Below are 19,456 nucleotides of genomic sequence, written 5' to 3'. Positions count from 1 at the left end.
TATATAATGTTTAGTGATATTTACGAAGTATTAATGCTTCGGGATAAGTGAATTATAGCACAGAAAAAGGATTTCGATTTATTGGTACGTCGGTACGATAAACGAAACCTTTAACATCAAACCAAGCAAGAGATGATCAATCAAGCCGAAAAAGATGCGTAATTATTAATGATATGATGTTTTAATGTCATGGGTTAAGTTTTGAAAGTTTTTAAATCAGTTTTATGAAAATTTTACTTTAACCCGAAAAACGACCATTTTAATTTCGTTTCAAGCCGAATTACGAGTTTAAACGAGAAACGAACTGAACCAGATTATCCACAACATTATCCGGATTGTGTAATCCAAATGTGTGGACAATATTTGAGATGTGGGCCCCCCCCACACACCCCAATAGAACCGGCCACCCCCCCACACCCTCCTTTACACATTCCATTTTTCTTTTTTTTCATCCAAACTCTCCCAAATCCTCTCAAACTTCAAGTGTTCATCCAAGACCCATCCATTTTTCACCAAGATCTGAAGGTATAACACTTGTTTTGAAGCTTGAATCTTGTTTTTAATTTCATAATTCTTGAGAAAAGGAAGTTTCATGTGAAAAATGGGTGAAAACCCGAGATGAAACCGATTCTCGTGTGATCAAAGGATGTATACAAGTTATACAAAGGATCTTGATCCAAGTAATTAGTTAAAAGTGTTTAGAATGAATTTTTACGGTTGAAATCTTGTCAAATGAGTTTTCCATGTGAAAGACGGGTGAAAACCCGAGATGAAACCGACTCTTGCATGATCAAGAGATGTATACATGTTATACAAGGGATCATGGTCCAAGAAATGAGTAAAAAGAGTCGAGAACGGATTTTTACGGTCAAAATCGTTGTTTTGATGTTTTAACCGACACTAGGAAAGAAATGGCTTGATTGTGGGTATAACTTGCTTGGTGTGGTGTTGATGTGCTTGTAAGTGTTGTATCTAGCGGCTAGCAAAGGCTAGAAACCGAGATCCTTGCGATCTAAAGCTAGAAAACACAAAATAGTTCGGTTTTCGTGTGTTTATGAAATTTGGACAGATTTTCGTGTGCTTAGAGTCGGGTCACGAAATTTCACAGAGATGATATACACATGAAAATATGAGATCTGTGAATTTTTGGTAATTTTTGGATAAAAGATGAATATTTGGTGAATTTAATGCTCGGTTTTGGCCAAAAATAGTGAAAAATAGCTAAACATGATGAAAAATTCTGGAAAATTTAAGATAAGCTTTTTATAACATATAAAAGTCACCCACAAAATTTGAGCTCAGTTGGAAAAGTCTAAGTAGGCTTTTCGGTGAAACAAACTCTAGGGCTTTCTAGCTCGGTTTTGGGTGAAAATGGCTTGAAAAATAAGTTTTAAATTCTGGAAAAATTTCAGAAAGTTATGAGGATGATAGAGATCATCCCAGAAAAATTTGGGATTTTTCTAAAGTGTTTTGATATTTTTGACATATTTAGTGTTTTAATAAGATTTAAAAATAGATAAATAAATGTAAATATAGGAAAATAAATCTGGAAAAATTCCAGGAAGTTATGAGGATGATAGAAATCATCCCAGAAAAATTTGGGATTTTTCTAAAGTGTTTTGATATTTTTGACATATTTAGTGTTTTAATAAGATTTAAAAATAGATAAATAAATGTAAATATAGGAAAATAAATCTGGAAAAATTCCAGGAAGTTATGAGGATGATAGAGATCATCCCAGAAAAATTTGGGATTTTTCTAAAGTGTTTTGGTATTTTTGATATATTTAGTGTTTTAATAAGATTTAAAAATAGATAAATAAATGTAAATATAAGAAAATAAATCTGGAAAATTTTTACATAATTCCTTACTGTCAAATTAAGTTTTGTGCAAAATTTCAAGACCCGAGACTAATCGGGTAATTATTTGTGCTAAAAAGAACATAAAAACAAGTTTTTAAAGCTTAAAACGTGTAAACCGGCAAAGTTCGCATAAGCGAGCTGACTGGTACATGAAAACTCTAAAAATGGACTATTTCATAAATCTAAGTAAATTAAGTAAAAACAAATCATCCGAAAATAATTCGGATGATTTGGGTAATTTTACCCGATTTTACCGTTTCCGGCACCGCAATGACGGAAACGGGCCCCACGGCAAAACGGGGTGTCAAACCGAGCTATAATTTCATCACTTTAACTAAATTGACTGTCAAACTCTAAGCAATGTCACAATCTGAGTCCTTAGAAGTGTCACGGGGTTAACATTGTCCCCGAATCGAGTACAGTACTGGGTTAACAATGTTCCCAGATGTACCGATTGATACGTATTTAAGTTATGGGAATTATATAGTAACGACTAGATATTATATTACAGATCCAGGCACGTAGCTGTTCCTTATATTACTCACCGACTCACAAAAAGGTGAGTTTTCACGAGCCCCTTTTAATGAATTGTTTTAATTATATGTTCCCGGGGCGGAAAACATGTCTTATTCAAAGTATTTAAGTACATACCGATCGTATGGAAATACTTGTACATTTATATATATATGATCTGATGCACAGAATATATAAAATGTTTATCATGTGTTATTGTTCTGGGGTAACATAGTTCCCAGGGGTTATTATTGTTCTGGGGTAACATAGTTCCCAGGGGTTATTATTGTTCTGGGGTAACATAGTTCCCAGGGGTTGTTATTGTTCTGGGGTAACATAGTTCCCAGGGATTATTATTGTTCTGGGGTAACATAGTTCCCAGGGGTTGTTATTGTTCTGGGGTAACATAGTTCCCAGGGATTATTATTGTTCTGGGGTAACATAGTTCCCAGGGGTTGTTATTGTTCTGGGGTAACATAGTTCCCAGGGGTTGTTATTGTTCTGGGGTAACATAGTTCCCAGGGATATTTATTGTTCTGGGGTAACATAGTTCCCAGGAGTTATTATTGTTCTGGGGTAACATAGTTCCCAGGAAGTTAAATGAAATGTTCTGGGGTAACATAGTTCCCAGCATGATTATATTGTTAATAAATGATTATTAAAATGATTTGTCAGTGTTTATTTAAATTAGTGAAACTCACCAACTATTCGTAGTTGACCCGTTTTCTTTACATGTTTTCTAGGTATGCCCAAGTTGGAATGATTGATATGTGCTTAACTATTTGTGCTACCTGTTGGAAGCTTGCTGCTCTAAGTTTTGTAATGAATTTATTAATGTCTTATCGGTAAAATATGTGTGTAACACCTAGACAGTAATGAAACTCGCAACAATGTAATATGTTATAAATTAATGTAGTGGTATTTTCTTTATAAGCAATGCTGTTGATATCAGATGTGTCTGTTGCATCCCGTGTACGTTTCCGCTGCGGTTACGGGGTGTTACAACAAGGCACGAGGGGCCTGATGTAGCCCATATAGCGCTTTACTTAGCTTGTACACGTGATCAGGAAAGTCTGGGTCAGGAAAACCCGGAGGTTGCTCAACGTACACAACCTCATCGACTTTACCGTTAAGAAACGCACTTTTCACGTCTAACTGGAACACCTTCATCTCCTTGTGTGCAGCAAATGCCAAAAACAATCGAATCGCTTCCAATCTCGCCACAGGAGCAAACACTTCATTGTAGTCGATCCCCCCTTGCTGATTAAAACCTTTTACAACCAGCCTTGCCTTGTTCCTTATGATTATTCCTTTCTCATCTCTCTACATTTGAAAACCCATTTGGTGCCAATCGCATGCACATTCTTCGGTTTTGCAACCAAATTCCATACCTCCATCTTCTTGAACTGGGCTAACTCTTCTTGCATGGCTTCGACCCACGAGCTGTCCTTGAGAGCCATTTGATAGTTCTTTGGTTCATTCTGGCTGATGAAGCAGGTGTACAAGCATTCGTTAATGATGCCTGTATCTTTAATGCTTGTGAAAACACAAGTGTGCTCATTCAAGCTTCGTCTTGTTTGTACACCGTCGGACAGATCACCTATCACGTTCTCCAAAGGGTGATATTTGTGAACATTCGTAGTCGGAACCGAATTGACTTGCAGATTGTATTCCAGGTTCGAAGATAGCTCATCAATAGGTGATTGTTGTTGAGAGTGAAATGGATTGAAGAATTCCTCTTCTTTAAAGGTAGTAGGGGTATCGACAGCATGTGACGAGGAAGGTTGACATTCATCGTACTGCGGTCGTTGCACAAAATTTTCTTCCACATCATAAAGCATCTTCGAAGCTATTCTCTCATCAACTTCTGCACAATCCAAGTAAGGCAAATTAAAAGATTTAATAAGCCTATCATAGTCGAAAGCCCCAGCGGGTCCCGTGCTTGGTTTTGGTGATTTGTAACTTGTGATGTCAGTGTTACACACCACCTCAACCTTGCTGGTCGATAGATTAAAGACTCGTCTGTTGAGTGTCCCAACAACATATCCGACTAAAATACCTTCGTCGGCTATCTCACCAAATTTTGAGTTCGTCTTTAATATCGAACACGGGGACCCGAATGGTTCGAGACCACTCAAGTTAGGCTTTCTACCATGCATAAGTTCATAACTTGTTTTATTCAATCTTTTAACAGTTAAAACTCTATTAAGGATATAACAGGCTGTTGCAACAGCTTCAGCCCAGAACACCACAGGAAGTTTAGAATCAGCCAGCATGGTTCTGGCTCCTTCAATTAGCGTTATGTTCTTCCTCTCAGCCACCCCATTTTGTTGCGGAGTATACGGAGCGCTGTACTGGTGGTCTATCCCTTTCTGTAAGCAGAATATCTCCATCTGATAGTTTTTGAACTCTGTCCCATTGTCAGTCCTGATATATTTAACCTTTTTCCCCATAATATTCTCAACCTTGGTAATCAAATTCATTACCAACTAAACCGTTTCATCCTTTGTCTTCAGGAAATATACCCAAGAATATCGAGAGAAATCATCAGTAATCACCAAGCAGTATGATGTTCCACCTAGGCTTTTTACATTCATGGGACCGAAGAGGTCCATGTGAAGTAGGTCTAGGGTACTGACTATTGAATTAACCTTCTTGGTGTGATGAGACTTCTTGTGTTGCTTTCCCTTTTTGCACGATAAGCATTGGTCTTCAAAGTTGAAATTTTTTATGGGAACACCAAGCATCAGCCCATTCTTGACAATGTAGTTCATTTTTCTAAGATGAATATGTCCCATTCTTCGATGCCATAACTCGGACGCCGATTCAGTTGCTTTTGACAGAAGACATGATTCTTCTGTTGCCATCTCAGTCGACCTCATGTCCATAACATATGTATTCTTTTCCCTTGGAGCCTTCATCACTATCCATGCCTCTGGTATCTTGAAACCAGGATACAGTACGATCGCTTCATTTTTTGTAAAGTGCACAGTGTAATCTTTGTCACAGATCTGAGACACACTCAGCAGATTATGCTTCAGCTCTTCAACGAAATTCACATTTTCTAACTTCATTTTACCTTTAGTCACCGTTCCAATTCCAGTAATTCTTCCACCGCTCTCTCCAGCAAAACTTACTCTACCTCCCTGAACAGGTTTCCATTCGTGTAACAAATTCTTGTTACCCGTCATGTGCCGGGAACAGCCGCTATCCACAACCCATAGATTATTTGCAGCCCTGTTCAACTGTTCCTGCACAATTAAAGCAAAGGATTAAATTTTGGGGACCCAAGACCTATTGGTCTTGGGTCGATTAAATCTGTTAAAAGGCATCCCATGCTTTGGCTGTCCTAAGTTAGTATTAGAATGATTTCTGTAAGTCCTAAAAGGATACCTTCTAGTAGATTTACTATAAGGCTATCCAAACCTTCGTGAATTAAATGAATTATAACTAATGATTTGGTTGTTAATAGGGAAAAACTGAGATCGACTTCTTTGAAAACCTGGATTAGTCCAATATCTGAACTTTGATGAGTTTTTATTCTTACCATTATAGTAATTACTGTTAGTTCTATTCTCAGTTTTCGAAGGCCTCATACCTTTGAATCTCTGATTCAGAGGGCAATCAGCAATCAGGTGTCCTATTTGATTGCATCTGAAACAGCTCCTGTGTTCAACTTTCGTCTCAACAGTTGTTTTAGATGTTGAGGTTGCATTACTGCCCGTTTGTCTAACATATGGTGGGACATACGGGTTTAGTGGAGAATTCTTTTCAGTTGGTTTATGTTCCTCTCCACGTTTTAGTAACACTGCCTCTTCTTTTGTCTCACTAGACTCGGATGTCTTGTCCGAATTTGATGAGACAGAACTAGGAACAGATCTCTTAACATTCAAAACAGGCTTACTCGTTTCGCTTTTACTAACTTCTGGATCTTTAATCATAACTTTAACAGGAACTGTCTGACCAATTTCAACATCAACAGATTTCTGATTACTAGGATCATAAGTATAGTTATGATTATAAGGTGGTGGAACTTCAGAATATCCAATTCATCCCCTTTTAACTGGGGAACGTTGATCACTTACGAGGTGATCAAGTATTGCGGAGGAATTTCTAAATTGCTCAAGCTTTCTGTTTAGTTCCACCACTTTCACCTGGTAATCAGCTATCTGTTTATCCCTTTCAGCAATTAGTTTGGTTTTCTCTTCTAAAACTTCATAGCTAAGATCAATTACTTGTATTTTTTCAGCTAGACTGGCTTTAAGAATTCTGATATCTTTCTCACTAGCTTTTATTTTTACCGTGTAATTTTTTCTCTAGTTTTAGTGTAATAATGATCTTCTTTTAATGTTCTAAATTGAGCATCCAAACTAACAAACTGATCAGTTATTGTCTTCAATTGTTTAGACAGATTTTCACATTTCGTACAAGGGAGTTTAGAACTTACCTCAGCGAGCTGATCTGTCACCTCTGCCATATAAGCTTGATCTTCTCTTGTCTCTCTGTTTTTTTCTTCAGTTTCAATGTTAACCAAGTTGGCCTGTTCGAACACTTCCTCAACTTGCAGATTCCAATTGTATTCCCCGTTCTGTCTGGATATCATCGCCTTATTTTCATTACTTCCCCCATTCGATTGTGTTGGCCTGTTGTGACTACGTTCTACTCGTTCACTTGTGCATTCTTTAGCAAAGTGGCCATTCTGTTGACAGTTATAACACCGAACCTTTGACTTATCAAAACCTGGTCTTTCACCAACGAATTTTCTACCAGTCTTCTTCATAAACCTTTTAACTCTTCTTACTATCATTGCCATCTGCCACTGCAGATCCATCTCCTCCAGATCATCAGCATCGATCTAATCATAGTCTTCGTCTAAAGTTGCAGGATCAACGATTTTACCTTTAATGTAATTTTCGTAAGAAGCAATGAAAGATGCATAGAGAGCAAACTGCTGTTCAGCAGATTTAACACTCATGGGCATCTGAGAGTAGTTGTTGTTCGGAACACTTGAAGAAAAACTACCCTTTGTTTTTTGAGGTTTAGAAGTGTTTGTTCCACCAGCTACGAAACACACATCACCATCCATGTTAAGAGTTACATGACCATCTTGAGATGAGTTAGAGCTCGTGTCTCCCTTTGAGTAGTAAGCAGATGATTCTGACTTCGAACTTAAACTTGAATTAACTTTCGCACCATACATTCCCGGATCCTGAACCTGATCAGTTGGTGTCTTTTTTTGAACCATGTTAAGTTCAAAAGTTCGTAGTTTATTGACTGCTGTTTCCAAGTCAATGTTGGCAAACTCTTTATCTTCTCTCATCAAGACAGTGTACATTTCCCATTTCGGTGGGAGAGCATCAAGAAGTTTTTCTACGATCTCCTCTTCCTTGTAAACAATGGAATAATTGCTGAGTTCGGTCATCAGGTGATAATATCTTGTGATGATATCATCAAGTGATTCATTCTTCAAATACTTGAACACCGAGAATTGGGTTTTGAGTAGCTTAATCTTGGATGCACGTATCCCCACATTACCTTCATATCGATTTTCAAGCGCTTCCCATAGCTCTCTGGCGGTTTTATATTTCCTGAAGGTGTGAAGAATATCTTGTGGAAGAGCCATTGTTATCGCAGCATGAGCTTTGCTTTCAGCCTCATACATCTTCTTTTCTTCCTCTTCCATCTTATTGTATTTCTTAATTTGTTCACGACCCTCATACAAAGCCGTTGGTGGAATGTATCCATTTTGAATGCACACCCACATCTTAGCATCTTGATATTTAACATACTGCTCAAACCGATCTTTCCAAGCCACGAAATCGGTTCCCTTAAGCATTTTCGGTGCCTTAGTAGCTGAACCTGCTTCCACCTCCATTTTTACCAGTTCCGTAATATTTATGGAAGTCATCTTTTATAGAAGTACGAAACGAAAACACAAAGAAACCCGAAAATTTTTTTTAATTTTTTTTTAACAGTACCAGTAGGCGAAGTTAAACTTAACTTCGCTTAAGTCCTAACTTCGCTTGATCTTTCAACTTCGCTTTCTTCTCAACTTCGCCAGATTAGGCGAAGTTGTGGATAACTTCGCTTAAGTTAAGCGAACTTGTGAGGTAGGCGAAGTTGTTAATAACTTCGCTTAACCTTATATCTTCGCCTAAACCCTACAAACAGTGACGGCAACTTCGCCTGATGAACACAATGTTTTTGCAGGTTTGATTTTGACGTTTTGCGAGGTATGCGAAGGTGTAATGGGTTGTTTTTGATGGTGGGAGGTGAGTAGGACACAAAAACTCGGTATATTAACGTAAACTCGTCCCGAGAATAGTCGAACGGAACGATTTCTACACCCGTGTGATAATCCCGAACCACACAATCACGAGCAAACGCTCTGATCCAATTGTAGGTTCCCAGCCGGATCTACACGGAATATCTCGTTCTACGTAGGTGCGGAATCCCTACGTAAGACGATACGAGCGTAGAATCGATATACGTTAAACACAAGCAAACACACGTTACAATAAACAAAGAACACGTTGTATTGCAACTAATAACACGTGATATATCAATCACCGATTACACGAACTGAACAACTCTTATCAAACAAGCCGTAACCTAAACCTATATATCATACGACAACTTCGCCTAACATGTTTAGGCGAAGTTGTCACTAACTTCGCTTGTTCCACAAGTTCGCCTATATCAGGCGAACTTGTGAGACAAGTTCGCTTAAACCTTAATACAAATCCAAATAACACGATTACAGACACTAGATACTGAACTACTGACATCATGTACCAACAATAAGGGATGAAGATGGGTCTTAGGTCCATGGGCTTAAGAGAGTATAAATACTTCTTAAACCTCCCTAAAACCCTAAAATCTCTCATTCTTATCCATAAGCCTCCTTACACACTCACAACACAAACAAACACTCCCAACCTTACGGCCGTGATTCAAGGTCCAAGAACCAAGCATAGATATTAATAGATCTTTAGCTGAGCAATCTAAAACAAGCCCGTTAGCTATACAAGGAGATAATCCGTAGCCTAAAAGACGTTAAAGGTACGTGCTTTATATACAAAGGTTGTGTTTTTAAGAACGGTTTGCCCTAAGACTTGGTACTAAGGCAAATCGGGTATTTTTATACCATAAAAATATAAACTTGATGTTAAAGGTGGACTTGATGAACTCGTGAGTATGTAGGGTTCGTGTAAAAAACCCTAGATCGAGCTTAAACGGGTCTGAAATCAATTAAGCTTTAAACTTTATAGTTAAACGAGCTAGATCTTGGTCTAAGATAGATAGGAAAATGTTTAAAAGGTGATATAATATTGAAATATGAGAATGGATGTAATATATGTGGTAATAAAGATATTAAAAACGCTACAGCGGAAGCGTTCGAATAGAAATGTATTCGAATGGAAGGTTTTGAAGTAAAAAGTGTGTGAATAAGAAGTATTCGAATTGAAAGTGGAAAAGATGGAAAGTATATGAACCAAATTATGAAGGAAAGCTCTGGTTTAGCAAGCAATCGAATTGGAGGTGGAAAAGTGTCCGAATCGAATGACCATTCGATTAGAAAGGAACCATTCGAAGAGAAGTCCATTCGAATAGAATCTGACCATTCGAATAGAAGTTTATTCAAATGGAAGCCCATTCGAATAGAATTAGCCATTCAAATGGAAGGTCCATTCGAATAGAATTTTCCCATTCGAATGGAAGGTCCATTCGAATAGTATCTGCCCATTCGAATGGAAGGTCCATTCGAATAGAATCTGTCATTCGAATATAACTGAGAATTCGATTAGAAAAGTCCAGACTTAGAATTTTCTGATGATTTTTTAGTAAAGGACTGTTAATGAAAATAAAATTTTCCAAGCTGACCTGGCAGCTTAACCCCAGCCAGGGGCTCTGCCCCTTGGACCCCGCTAGGGGATGTCGCCGCTAGAACCCCGTTGCTAGGGGTGCTGCCCCCGGACCCCCGTAGCTAGGGGTTACAATAACTTAGAATTATGATATAGTTAGAAATAGTTAATAGATACTTGTAATTACTATACAGTTATCCGTGCAAAGCTAAAGAGGGGTATTGCTATAAATTCATAAAGAAACGGGATCCAGGTGAGTTTCTAGCCCCATTTCCTTGTTATGTTTTCGGGGCTGTGTGTATACTCAATGTGAATGGTTAATACACTTACCTTAAGTGGTAAGTGTATGATATGTGAATGTGTATGATATGTGTTAGTATGATATATAAAGTATGAATGATGTATGTATGTTAATGTAAAGATTGAAAGTATGTATGAAAGTTTATAATTATAAAGAGAGTTAATGACCATTTTCGTCCCTGTGGTTTGTTACTTTCGCCACATCAGTCCAAAATTTGAAATTTTGTCAATTTAGTCCTCATAGTTATAAATATTAGCCAATTACGTGCCATCCGTCTAACGACATCCAGCTATGCCGTTAGTTAAGGGTATTTTTGTCTTTCTTCTTTTTATTTTGAGTTAGTGGTCATTTTACTCCCTGTGGTTTGATACTTTTGCCACTTCAGTCCAAAGTTTGAAAATTTGTCAATTTATTGTTAAGTTTAATTCGTTTTTTTTTCTATAACCCTAAAAAGCATAATCCAAGCCCAAAACCATCGAGCAACCTCCAATATAGGTATACATTTACTCTGTTGACAATGATAATCATACCCCCCCCCCCCTCGTATTTAGTTTCTAGACGTTTCCTAAACTCTCCCCCTTGGTGGAATTTAATGATAAAGTGGTCAAGGTAATTCACTGAAACCGAATTGTACAGAAAAAACTAAAAATCGTTTCTTTGATTAATGTATAATAGTTAACTTCGACTCAGATTTTGGTAAGATATGTTAATCTCTAAACCCTAACTATTATGCATTCATCAAAGAAACGATTTTTAGTTTTTTCCGTACAATTCGATTTCAAGGAATTCCACCATGAGGGAGAGTTTAGGAACCGTCTAGAAACTAAATACGAGGGGAATGGGTATGAATATTGTTTTCGACAGAGTAAATGCAGACCTGTTTTGGTTTATGCTCAATGGTTTTGGGCTTGGATTATGCTCTTCCAGGTGATAGACAAAAAAAACTGAATTAAATTGAACATCGAATTGACAAATTTTCAAACTTTGGACTGAATTGGCAAAAGTATCAAACCACAGGGACAAAAATGACCATTAACTCAATATAAAAGGGAGAAAGACAAAAATACCCTTAAACTTACGGCATGGTTGGATGCCGTTAGACGGATGAGACGTAATTGGCCAATATTTAAAACTATGAGGACTAAATTGACAAAATTGCAACCTTTGAACTGAAGTGGCGAAAGTAGCAAACCACAGGGACGAAAATGGCCATTAACTCTTATAACGATAAAGAAATGTAAGGTATAGTTGTATGGCAGAAAAGGGAACAGACCCTAATAATATATGCGGAGGTTATAGGCAAAATACTCTTTAAAATGTATATGTATGGATGAATGTACGTACGTATGTATGTATGTATGTATGAAAGAAAGGTAATAGGCTAAGTATGAATATGTATCTTCGGATACGTATACATACATATATATGTGAGTGTGTGTGCGCGCGCGCGCGAATGTATTGTATGTTACCTGTATTAACTAGAACTCACTCAGCGTAGCTGACTTTTAATATGCACGCAGGTGAATAGATTGAGACAGTTTTCTTGACGAGGACACATGGCATGGGTTTGAGGACACTGGCATCTCAAAGAAAAAAAATGTTATAACATTATAAAGATTTATGTTTTATCTTAAAAGACAAAAGATGTTTATTTAAGACAAGATTTGAATGATATGTAATATATATGGTTGAAGTTTTAAATTTCGCGCAAGTTTTAAATCCAACATCCAAAGTAAGGCATCGGGAACGGGGCCTTACATGATTTATACTATGTTGTTACTTTTCTTTAAATGTGCAGAAACTCATTGGCTCATTATCTCTTCAACATGGCAGTGGAAAGATGCTATTCATACTTGATTATGGTTTAGTATTGCTACATATTTGATGTTTTGTACTTCAACTAGATTACCTCATGATAATAGGTGTTTTGTAGGCTCTTCATGTGGCTGTATTTGCTGAAGGAGCAACTGTTGATGAGGCGCTATAGCTACAGGAACTAATTTGGTGGCTGGTGTCCATATTGAAGGAATTAAGAAAGTACCTCTGTGTGAACTTGACCATTCTTGCCTATTTGACTGAGTCTCACCCGCATTATAATAATACTAATATACAAAGCAAGCAACCAACTAAATACATGTTTACAACAATCATATTCTCAAATTCTAAAATTGTAAATGATTATTTAACCTAAATAATTAGATGATCAAAAAGAATAATCCAAGTTTTCCTATTAATATTTTTAAACTTGATCATGTTTAAAAGTTGGTAATTGTTGTAATTGAATAATCCAATTACATTACTATTACATGTTGTAGTATAAATAACCAGCTTTACATCATATGTTTATAAATACAATACTTTATGTTAAAGGAAAAATGATATGACATGTAGAGATGTATCTTTGATCAGCGACAAAGACGGTGTTAATCCAATAGAGGTTTTGTTTAATATGGAAATGATAATCCTTAATGCCATACTTTAATAGAGTATGCCAATGATTGTAATCTCATCTTTTGCAAGAGCAGTGTTTTGGCCACTGATAGGAATAGAGGATCTTTTGTAATTATTAATCATGGATGCCACATGCTATCCTCTTATGTAAAATAACACTCCATATCATCATGTAAGACTTAACTATGCAAGATATATTAGCAACAATAATATGGACTAAACGTACGATGTTTGTGCCCAACACTCGGTTTCCAGTCCAACTACGTCGCAACGCGGCGGGTGAACCAACTAGTTTTCAAAGAAAATTTGATTTTCTTGAACTTAGTAAATGAAGAATTATTTTAGGCAAAGTTAAGAAATTAAAAGTTATTGGGTTTATAATTCTGGTATATGATTAAGGTAAACAAGTATGTGAATTTAAGTAAAAATCAACCCCATGTCTGACCCAATGCCTATCAGGCTTTAAGTATACCCATTTCGAACACTTCTGATTTGAGTTCAGATTTTTGCCGTTTCTATGTCCCATGGGCTACTAAGGGGTTCGATAATGAGGGCGTTGTAATTGCAATCTCAATAAAAACGCCTTCAGCATCATGCCGTCTTGGGTGTGATCCGGCATTTTGAGTTGAGGTGTGGTTTGAGAACGGAGTTGGGCACCGGATTTAGTTTTTTCTTTCTATTTAACTTAATCAAACTTTTTCAAATCACAAATTTCCTTTTTGATTTTCTTCTTCTCTACCTTCATTTTTTCATACAATACACATTTTTCTCTAAAGCAATATGTAGTGGAGATGGAAACCACCCTCACCCTTCTCTTCATTTGCTAAAATTCTTTTTTCAATAAAGTCAACCCTATTTAAGCACTTTCTATAAAACGCCCAAGCCTTCTTTTCCCCCAAAGTGCCCCAATAGTGTACCAAGGGCGGTGTGCATATTGCTATGAGGCTTTTTCCCTCTCTAAAACGCTTCACTACTTTGGGTCTAATGATTTTTCACTTTCACCTGCATGTCAGTTACACTTTTCTCTTTTTCATTTACTTGTCAACCGATTGACAAAACATTCTAAATTTTGAAATGACTCCATGTGCATATCTGGAACCAGATGACTCCATAACCCATTTACAGGTTTGAATTACTACTTTTTACTTTTATGAATTCAATCTTTTAAAAAAGATAATAAATAAATAAAACTCGAAACATTTGAATCGATGTCCTGTCAGTTTTCACACTCTTCTACTCAGCTTCAAATCAAATCAAAACCTATTATGATTGAGACACCTACATGCCACAATTAATTCATATATTGTTGGATACATATTTTGGAGTAGACGTAATTATATAACAAATTCAGCTACCTTGGTAAATTCAAACCCAGCAAAATAAGATTCAGATTCTGAAAAAGTAAAATGCCAAGAGACCCTAGAAGTAGAAGCAACTAAATTTGAATTTACAAAGCAATTACACTCACTAAAATTCAATCCAAGAACACACCCTGTTCAAAACAAGGCTACTTTAAAGAACAAAACAAACACAGTATCACCAAGAGCCCCTAAAACTAAATCACTCTTTCAATCAAGCCTCAACCGGAGCCTCAGTGATCACCACCTTCCTCGGCCGCCCTCTTCCCCTTTTCTCACCAGACAATGTTGCTGGAACCGACGAAGCAGCCGCGAAACCACCTCTTTTCACCTTCTTCGGCCGCCCTCTTCCTCTTTTTTCCCCTGTCGATGTAGCCGGCGTTGCATTACCTGGCATTTTCACCTTAACCAGCAGTCTTCTTCCTGTTTCTTTACCAGTTGAAAGCGGCAGTGTGGAGCCATCATCCGTGTTCACCTTCCGCGGCCTCCCTCTCCCCCTCTTTTCACCGGTGGACGTTTTCAGCGTCCGTGAAACCACCATTCCATCCACAGATTTCCGCGGGCGGCCACGACCACGCTTTTGCCCACTTAATGACGGAGCAGATCTCATCGGAATTGAACCGTCAAGAGATTTGCGTGGACGGCCTCTGGGTTTTGGTGAAAAAACACGAGGGTCTTTAGGTTTCTTTGGACGACCTCGACCTCTCCGAGGTGAGTTTGGATCAAATTTAAAGTAGTTGTTCTGAAACATGAGAAGTTGGCCACTGGCTCTCATTTTGTTGAGATGATGTGAGAGGAGGGTTTTGTGAGCCGCCGGTAGATTACCATGTGAAGCTTCAATCTGCCTCGAAATCCTGGATTTGTTAACTCCCTTTTCGCCACCTATGGCATCAATTGCAGCCAAAATCAACTAAAATTAAACAAAATTAGTCAACCTCAAGAGATACCCAGATTAGTAATCATAAATATAATCAAAACCCATTAGTGAATTCAGCTCAAACCACCAAAACTCATGTGAATTTAATTACCACTAAAACGTTTCATAAAACCCTAATTGCAGCTAACATCAACTAAAATTAACCAAACATAGTCAAAACTAAGCAACACCCAGATTAGAAAACACAAAAATTAACAAAACCCATGTTGTGAATTCTGCTCAAACCACCAAAATTCATGTGAAATTAATTAGCCCCAAATTGCTTATAAAACCCTAAGTGCAGCTACCACAAACTAAAATTAACCAAAATTTCTCAAAAACAATAAATACCAAGTTTAGAAAACACAAAAATTAACAAAACCCGTGTTGTGAATTCAACTCAGTCCCCAAAATTTCATGTGAAATTAATTACCCCCAAAATGTTTTAGAAAACCTTAACTACAGTAATCAAACTCATGTAACCAAATGCAGCATTTGAGTACTAATACCGTGAAATTAAATTAAATTAAGCTCCAATTTCGATAACCATATTCAATTTCAGCATCTAAAATTATATAAATTAAAGATCAAGGTTAATTAATTTCACCTCTGGGTACTGTGGAAGAATCGGGTCGGAAACAAGGGATAGAGGGTTATTAGCTTCTTCAAGATCCATGGCGATAAATTCAAGAAATTGGAGATTGAATAAAGATGAGGGTCGAATGTATTTAAATAAGATCTGAGTTTGCACAAAGGGGATGGACGCAGGCTCCAATTTGTGTCTCTACAAGGATGATCTAACGACTAGGGATGGAATAATAGGGTGGTTATCAACGGCTGGTATCTGTTGTCAATTATACATGGATTATTGACCTGGCATTATTACATCATCAATCTGAAAAACAAAATTATTAAATTGTTGTTTATTACTTTGTCCTAGCACGTATGTTATTGGACGAAAGTGAATATATTATTTTGTTTATATAATGGCAATTTATGTATTTAAATTCACATAGCTCCAAAATGTTACCAAACAAAATATTAAACTTAGAAAGGGAAAATTACCTAAATAGCCCTTTTGAAAAAAGAGAAAAACAAAAGTAGCCCGTAAGATTTCATTTTCTAAAAATAGCCCATCAAAACCAACTTCCACGTGACATTGGGATTTTTCTCGTGAGTTTTCGTGGACCAATCAAGATCTGCCATGTGTTTTGCATTCTCACCTACCACGCAAGTTTTCTTCCCAAATCTGTCTGAAACGTTACTTTTGACACCAAATATAACTTGAAGAAAATCAACTTTAACGTGATGTTTCAAGCTGTTTTCGTCTCCAACGTGAGTTTTCAAATAAGATGATTTTTGAGTTATTTTGAAATTCATCTCCAAAGATGAATTTCTACCTCAGAGACAATTTTTTATTACAATTCAACTGCCAAGATGATTTTCATTGGACTTTAAACTTTTGTTCATACATTACTAATAACGTGTTGATTATTTTCATTTAATTTCATTTCTCATAAACCAACAAAAATCTGGGTGATCTAATCTTGAATAATGAAGTTTAAGCGAGGTGATCCGATTGAAGTTGTTGATATGGGTTCGGGTTTCTTGGTTTCGTTTTATGATGGAAACATAATCTCACGGGTTGGGAAGGAGACATACATCATGATTTTTCGGACACTACTTGAAGCTGATCAATCAGGTTTGTTAAGAGAATTTGTGAAGGCTGATAAAATAAGGCTGAAACCTGCTGATGTTCTTGTTAGTGGCTTTGATCTTGGTGAGAAAGTGGATGTGTTTGCAAACGATGGTTGGTGGGTTGGTCGTATTATTAGCAAAATTGGAGAAACCGAGTATCTTCTCCATTTGGCAGCACGAATCAGGATATCATTTACCCGTTTACTGACATTCTGTTCATCAGGACTGGGATGCTGCAAATGAGGTTTGGGTGTACACTCGTAACTGAATAGTGTTTGGAGTAGTTGAAGTTTGTGCAAGTTTGGGTAGTTTTATGGTGTAATACTTTGTGCAAGTTTGTGTAATCCTTGGTGTGGTGTAGTTGAAACATCTTTTGTTTTGTTGTTGTGGTTCAATGTAAAGGCATAATGTAATGTTTAACACTAAGTTTTCAACTTAGTGTTTCTGTGTAATATTATGGTAGGTTTTTTAAGGTATTTAGTGTTTTATGTGTATGTAGTGTTAACCAAATATAAACAAGATTAGTCAAGAAAACAACATAAACTAATAACTAATCTAATCAAACTACATTTTTACAAGAAATGAAATGAAAATTACAATTTTAAAGTTATACATTAGTCGATTCATGTAATCAACACCCTTTTCGTCTTCTTGTTTTTCTTTCTTTGAATCGGCTTCTCTTTTATTTCCAACCTGATTTTCATGGATCTTCAATCCACTAAATGCTTCCTCCCAAGCTGCATCTATGTCAAAGTCATCACCATCCCATATGGCAAAGGAATCATCTGTTGTTTCCATGACTTCGCGGGGGGGGGGGGGGGCAAGCCCTTCTTTCCTTCGATGTGCATATCTTCGAAAACATGTATGAAGGTTTCAATGTCGTCAAACTTATCAACATCAGGGAGAAGGCGTGTTTCTGGATCGTTGAAGATCGGTTTTGCCATTGTAATGAGTTTAGGCAAGTTTAGGAAAAAACTGTTGTGTATTTAAAATAAAAGATTTTAAATATGAATTATGGCTGGACTGATAAATTTTGAACCAAATATATGTTGTACGTTACAATGTGGCCCAAAAATATATTCTACATTAAATTAGACCCGGTTTATATGTTGAACTTAAAGTGTTTCCCAAATATATGTTGCAAGTTCATTATTGGATGGACCGATAAAATTTGTACCAAATTTATGTTGTACGTTAAACTATGGCCCAAAAATATGTTCAACGTTAAATTATAGCCGGTTTATATGTTGTACGTTAAAGTGTTTCCCAAATATATTGTCACACCCCCATCTTAGGCTTAGGAGTGCGACCAATAGTTGGTACGACATTTGTAAATAAATCAGAGTTACGGATTATTAACGGAAGTCTTTATAAAACATGTGGATTTTAGAGTATAAATATTTACATTACAAAAGTTTGGAGATATGTCCTAATTTAAGTTATCTTGTTTATAAGTATTACAAGACCACCATATTTAATATTTAAACAAAAATATCAGAGCCATCGGATTTTTGAGCCCTTCGTTCTTCAAGCCCTATTCTTGGTTACCTGCAAAATGTTAGAAAATACGTCAGCAACGAATGCTGGTGAATAAGCTGATGCTAAAATATTTTCTTTTACTTCGTTACCCCTCGAGGGTTACACAAGCCTTGGCCCATCTTGGCTTAGGAATAACAAAGTTATAATACAACTTACAAACTCAAGTCTCTACCTAAGTGTTAGTGCACGGTTTAGTTGTCCGTAGCAATCAAATAACTTATAGATAGTCTAGATTGAATATTTATTGTAAATGGCCCATTCGCTATGGTTTGTATAGAGAATGAGGTCCATTTGTTAGTGATCTAGGCTAGTTCGTTAAGGTATAAGCCCATTCGTTATGGAAGCATAACGAATGAGGGCTAGTTCATTAAGTTATTACCATTCGTCATGGAATGTTGACGAATGGAATCTAATTCGTTATGGAGGCATAACGAATTAGAGTTAACTTAACGAATGGAGCATGTGGCCTATAAATAGGTGGTTCCATGCTTATAATTAAGAGAGTTCACACACATGAGAGATGTGAGGTTCTCCATAAGTTATTATCTATTTATCCACCATAATGTTTTCTCTCTATATTTATCAATAAAGTAATAATTTAACGTTTAGATCTCATGCATAATCGATGTATCGATGCGGCTAGATCCGTGGTAGGTTTTCATATTTGGTATCAGAGAAGACGGCTGCTCTCGATGCTTCGATTAAGGTATGAATATGAGTTTTTCGTGTTCTTCGGGTTTTGGTCAGATCTGGAGTAAATTAATGTGTTATTGGTGGATTTGAGGGTGAATTTGTGTTTATTGATGGAAGAGGGAACTTCCTGTGTAATTTGGGGTTAAGTTATGGTGTGTTGAAGGATATGCCATGGAAGAGTATGTTACTTTTGGATTTGGTTTATGATGATTTAGTGATTGTTAAGTTAATTGGATGATGGATTTGTGTTAATAATTGAA

At 36.7% G+C, this 19,456-nt stretch overlaps 2 protein-coding genes across 2 annotated transcripts; one reads left to right on the top strand and one right to left on the bottom strand.

Annotated features, from left to right (window-relative positions):
* Nucleotides 1–14,324: 14,324 nt before the first annotated feature.
* LOC143577912 (uncharacterized) lies at nucleotides 14,325–16,041 on the bottom strand. The gene is made up of 2 exons (XM_077061628.1): nucleotides 15,874–16,041; nucleotides 14,325–15,260 (listed from the first exon to the last, which is right to left on the bottom strand). Exons 1-2 carry the CDS (start codon nucleotides 15,940–15,942, stop codon nucleotides 14,565–14,567), a joined length of 765 nt encoding a protein of 254 aa, XP_076917743.1. The 5' UTR covers nucleotides 15,943–16,041; the 3' UTR covers nucleotides 14,325–14,564.
* A 779-nt stretch (nucleotides 16,042–16,820) lies between these two features.
* LOC143577910 (protein AGENET DOMAIN (AGD)-CONTAINING P1-like) lies at nucleotides 16,821–17,207 on the top strand. The gene has a single exon (XM_077061626.1). It carries the CDS (start codon nucleotides 16,821–16,823, stop codon nucleotides 17,205–17,207), a length of 387 nt encoding a protein of 128 aa, XP_076917741.1.
* Nucleotides 17,208–19,456: the final 2,249 nt, after the last annotated feature.

Source organism: Bidens hawaiensis, unplaced genomic scaffold (assembly GCF_021521415.1).
Source record: "Bidens hawaiensis isolate Kalapana, Puna unplaced genomic scaffold, B.hawaiensis_p1.1 tig00028912_1, whole genome shotgun sequence".
NCBI classification, from domain to species: Eukaryota; Viridiplantae; Streptophyta; class Magnoliopsida; order Asterales; family Asteraceae; genus Bidens; species Bidens hawaiensis.
Note: the sequence above shows the minus strand (reverse complement) of the source record. Positions and strands in the feature narration are given on the sequence as shown.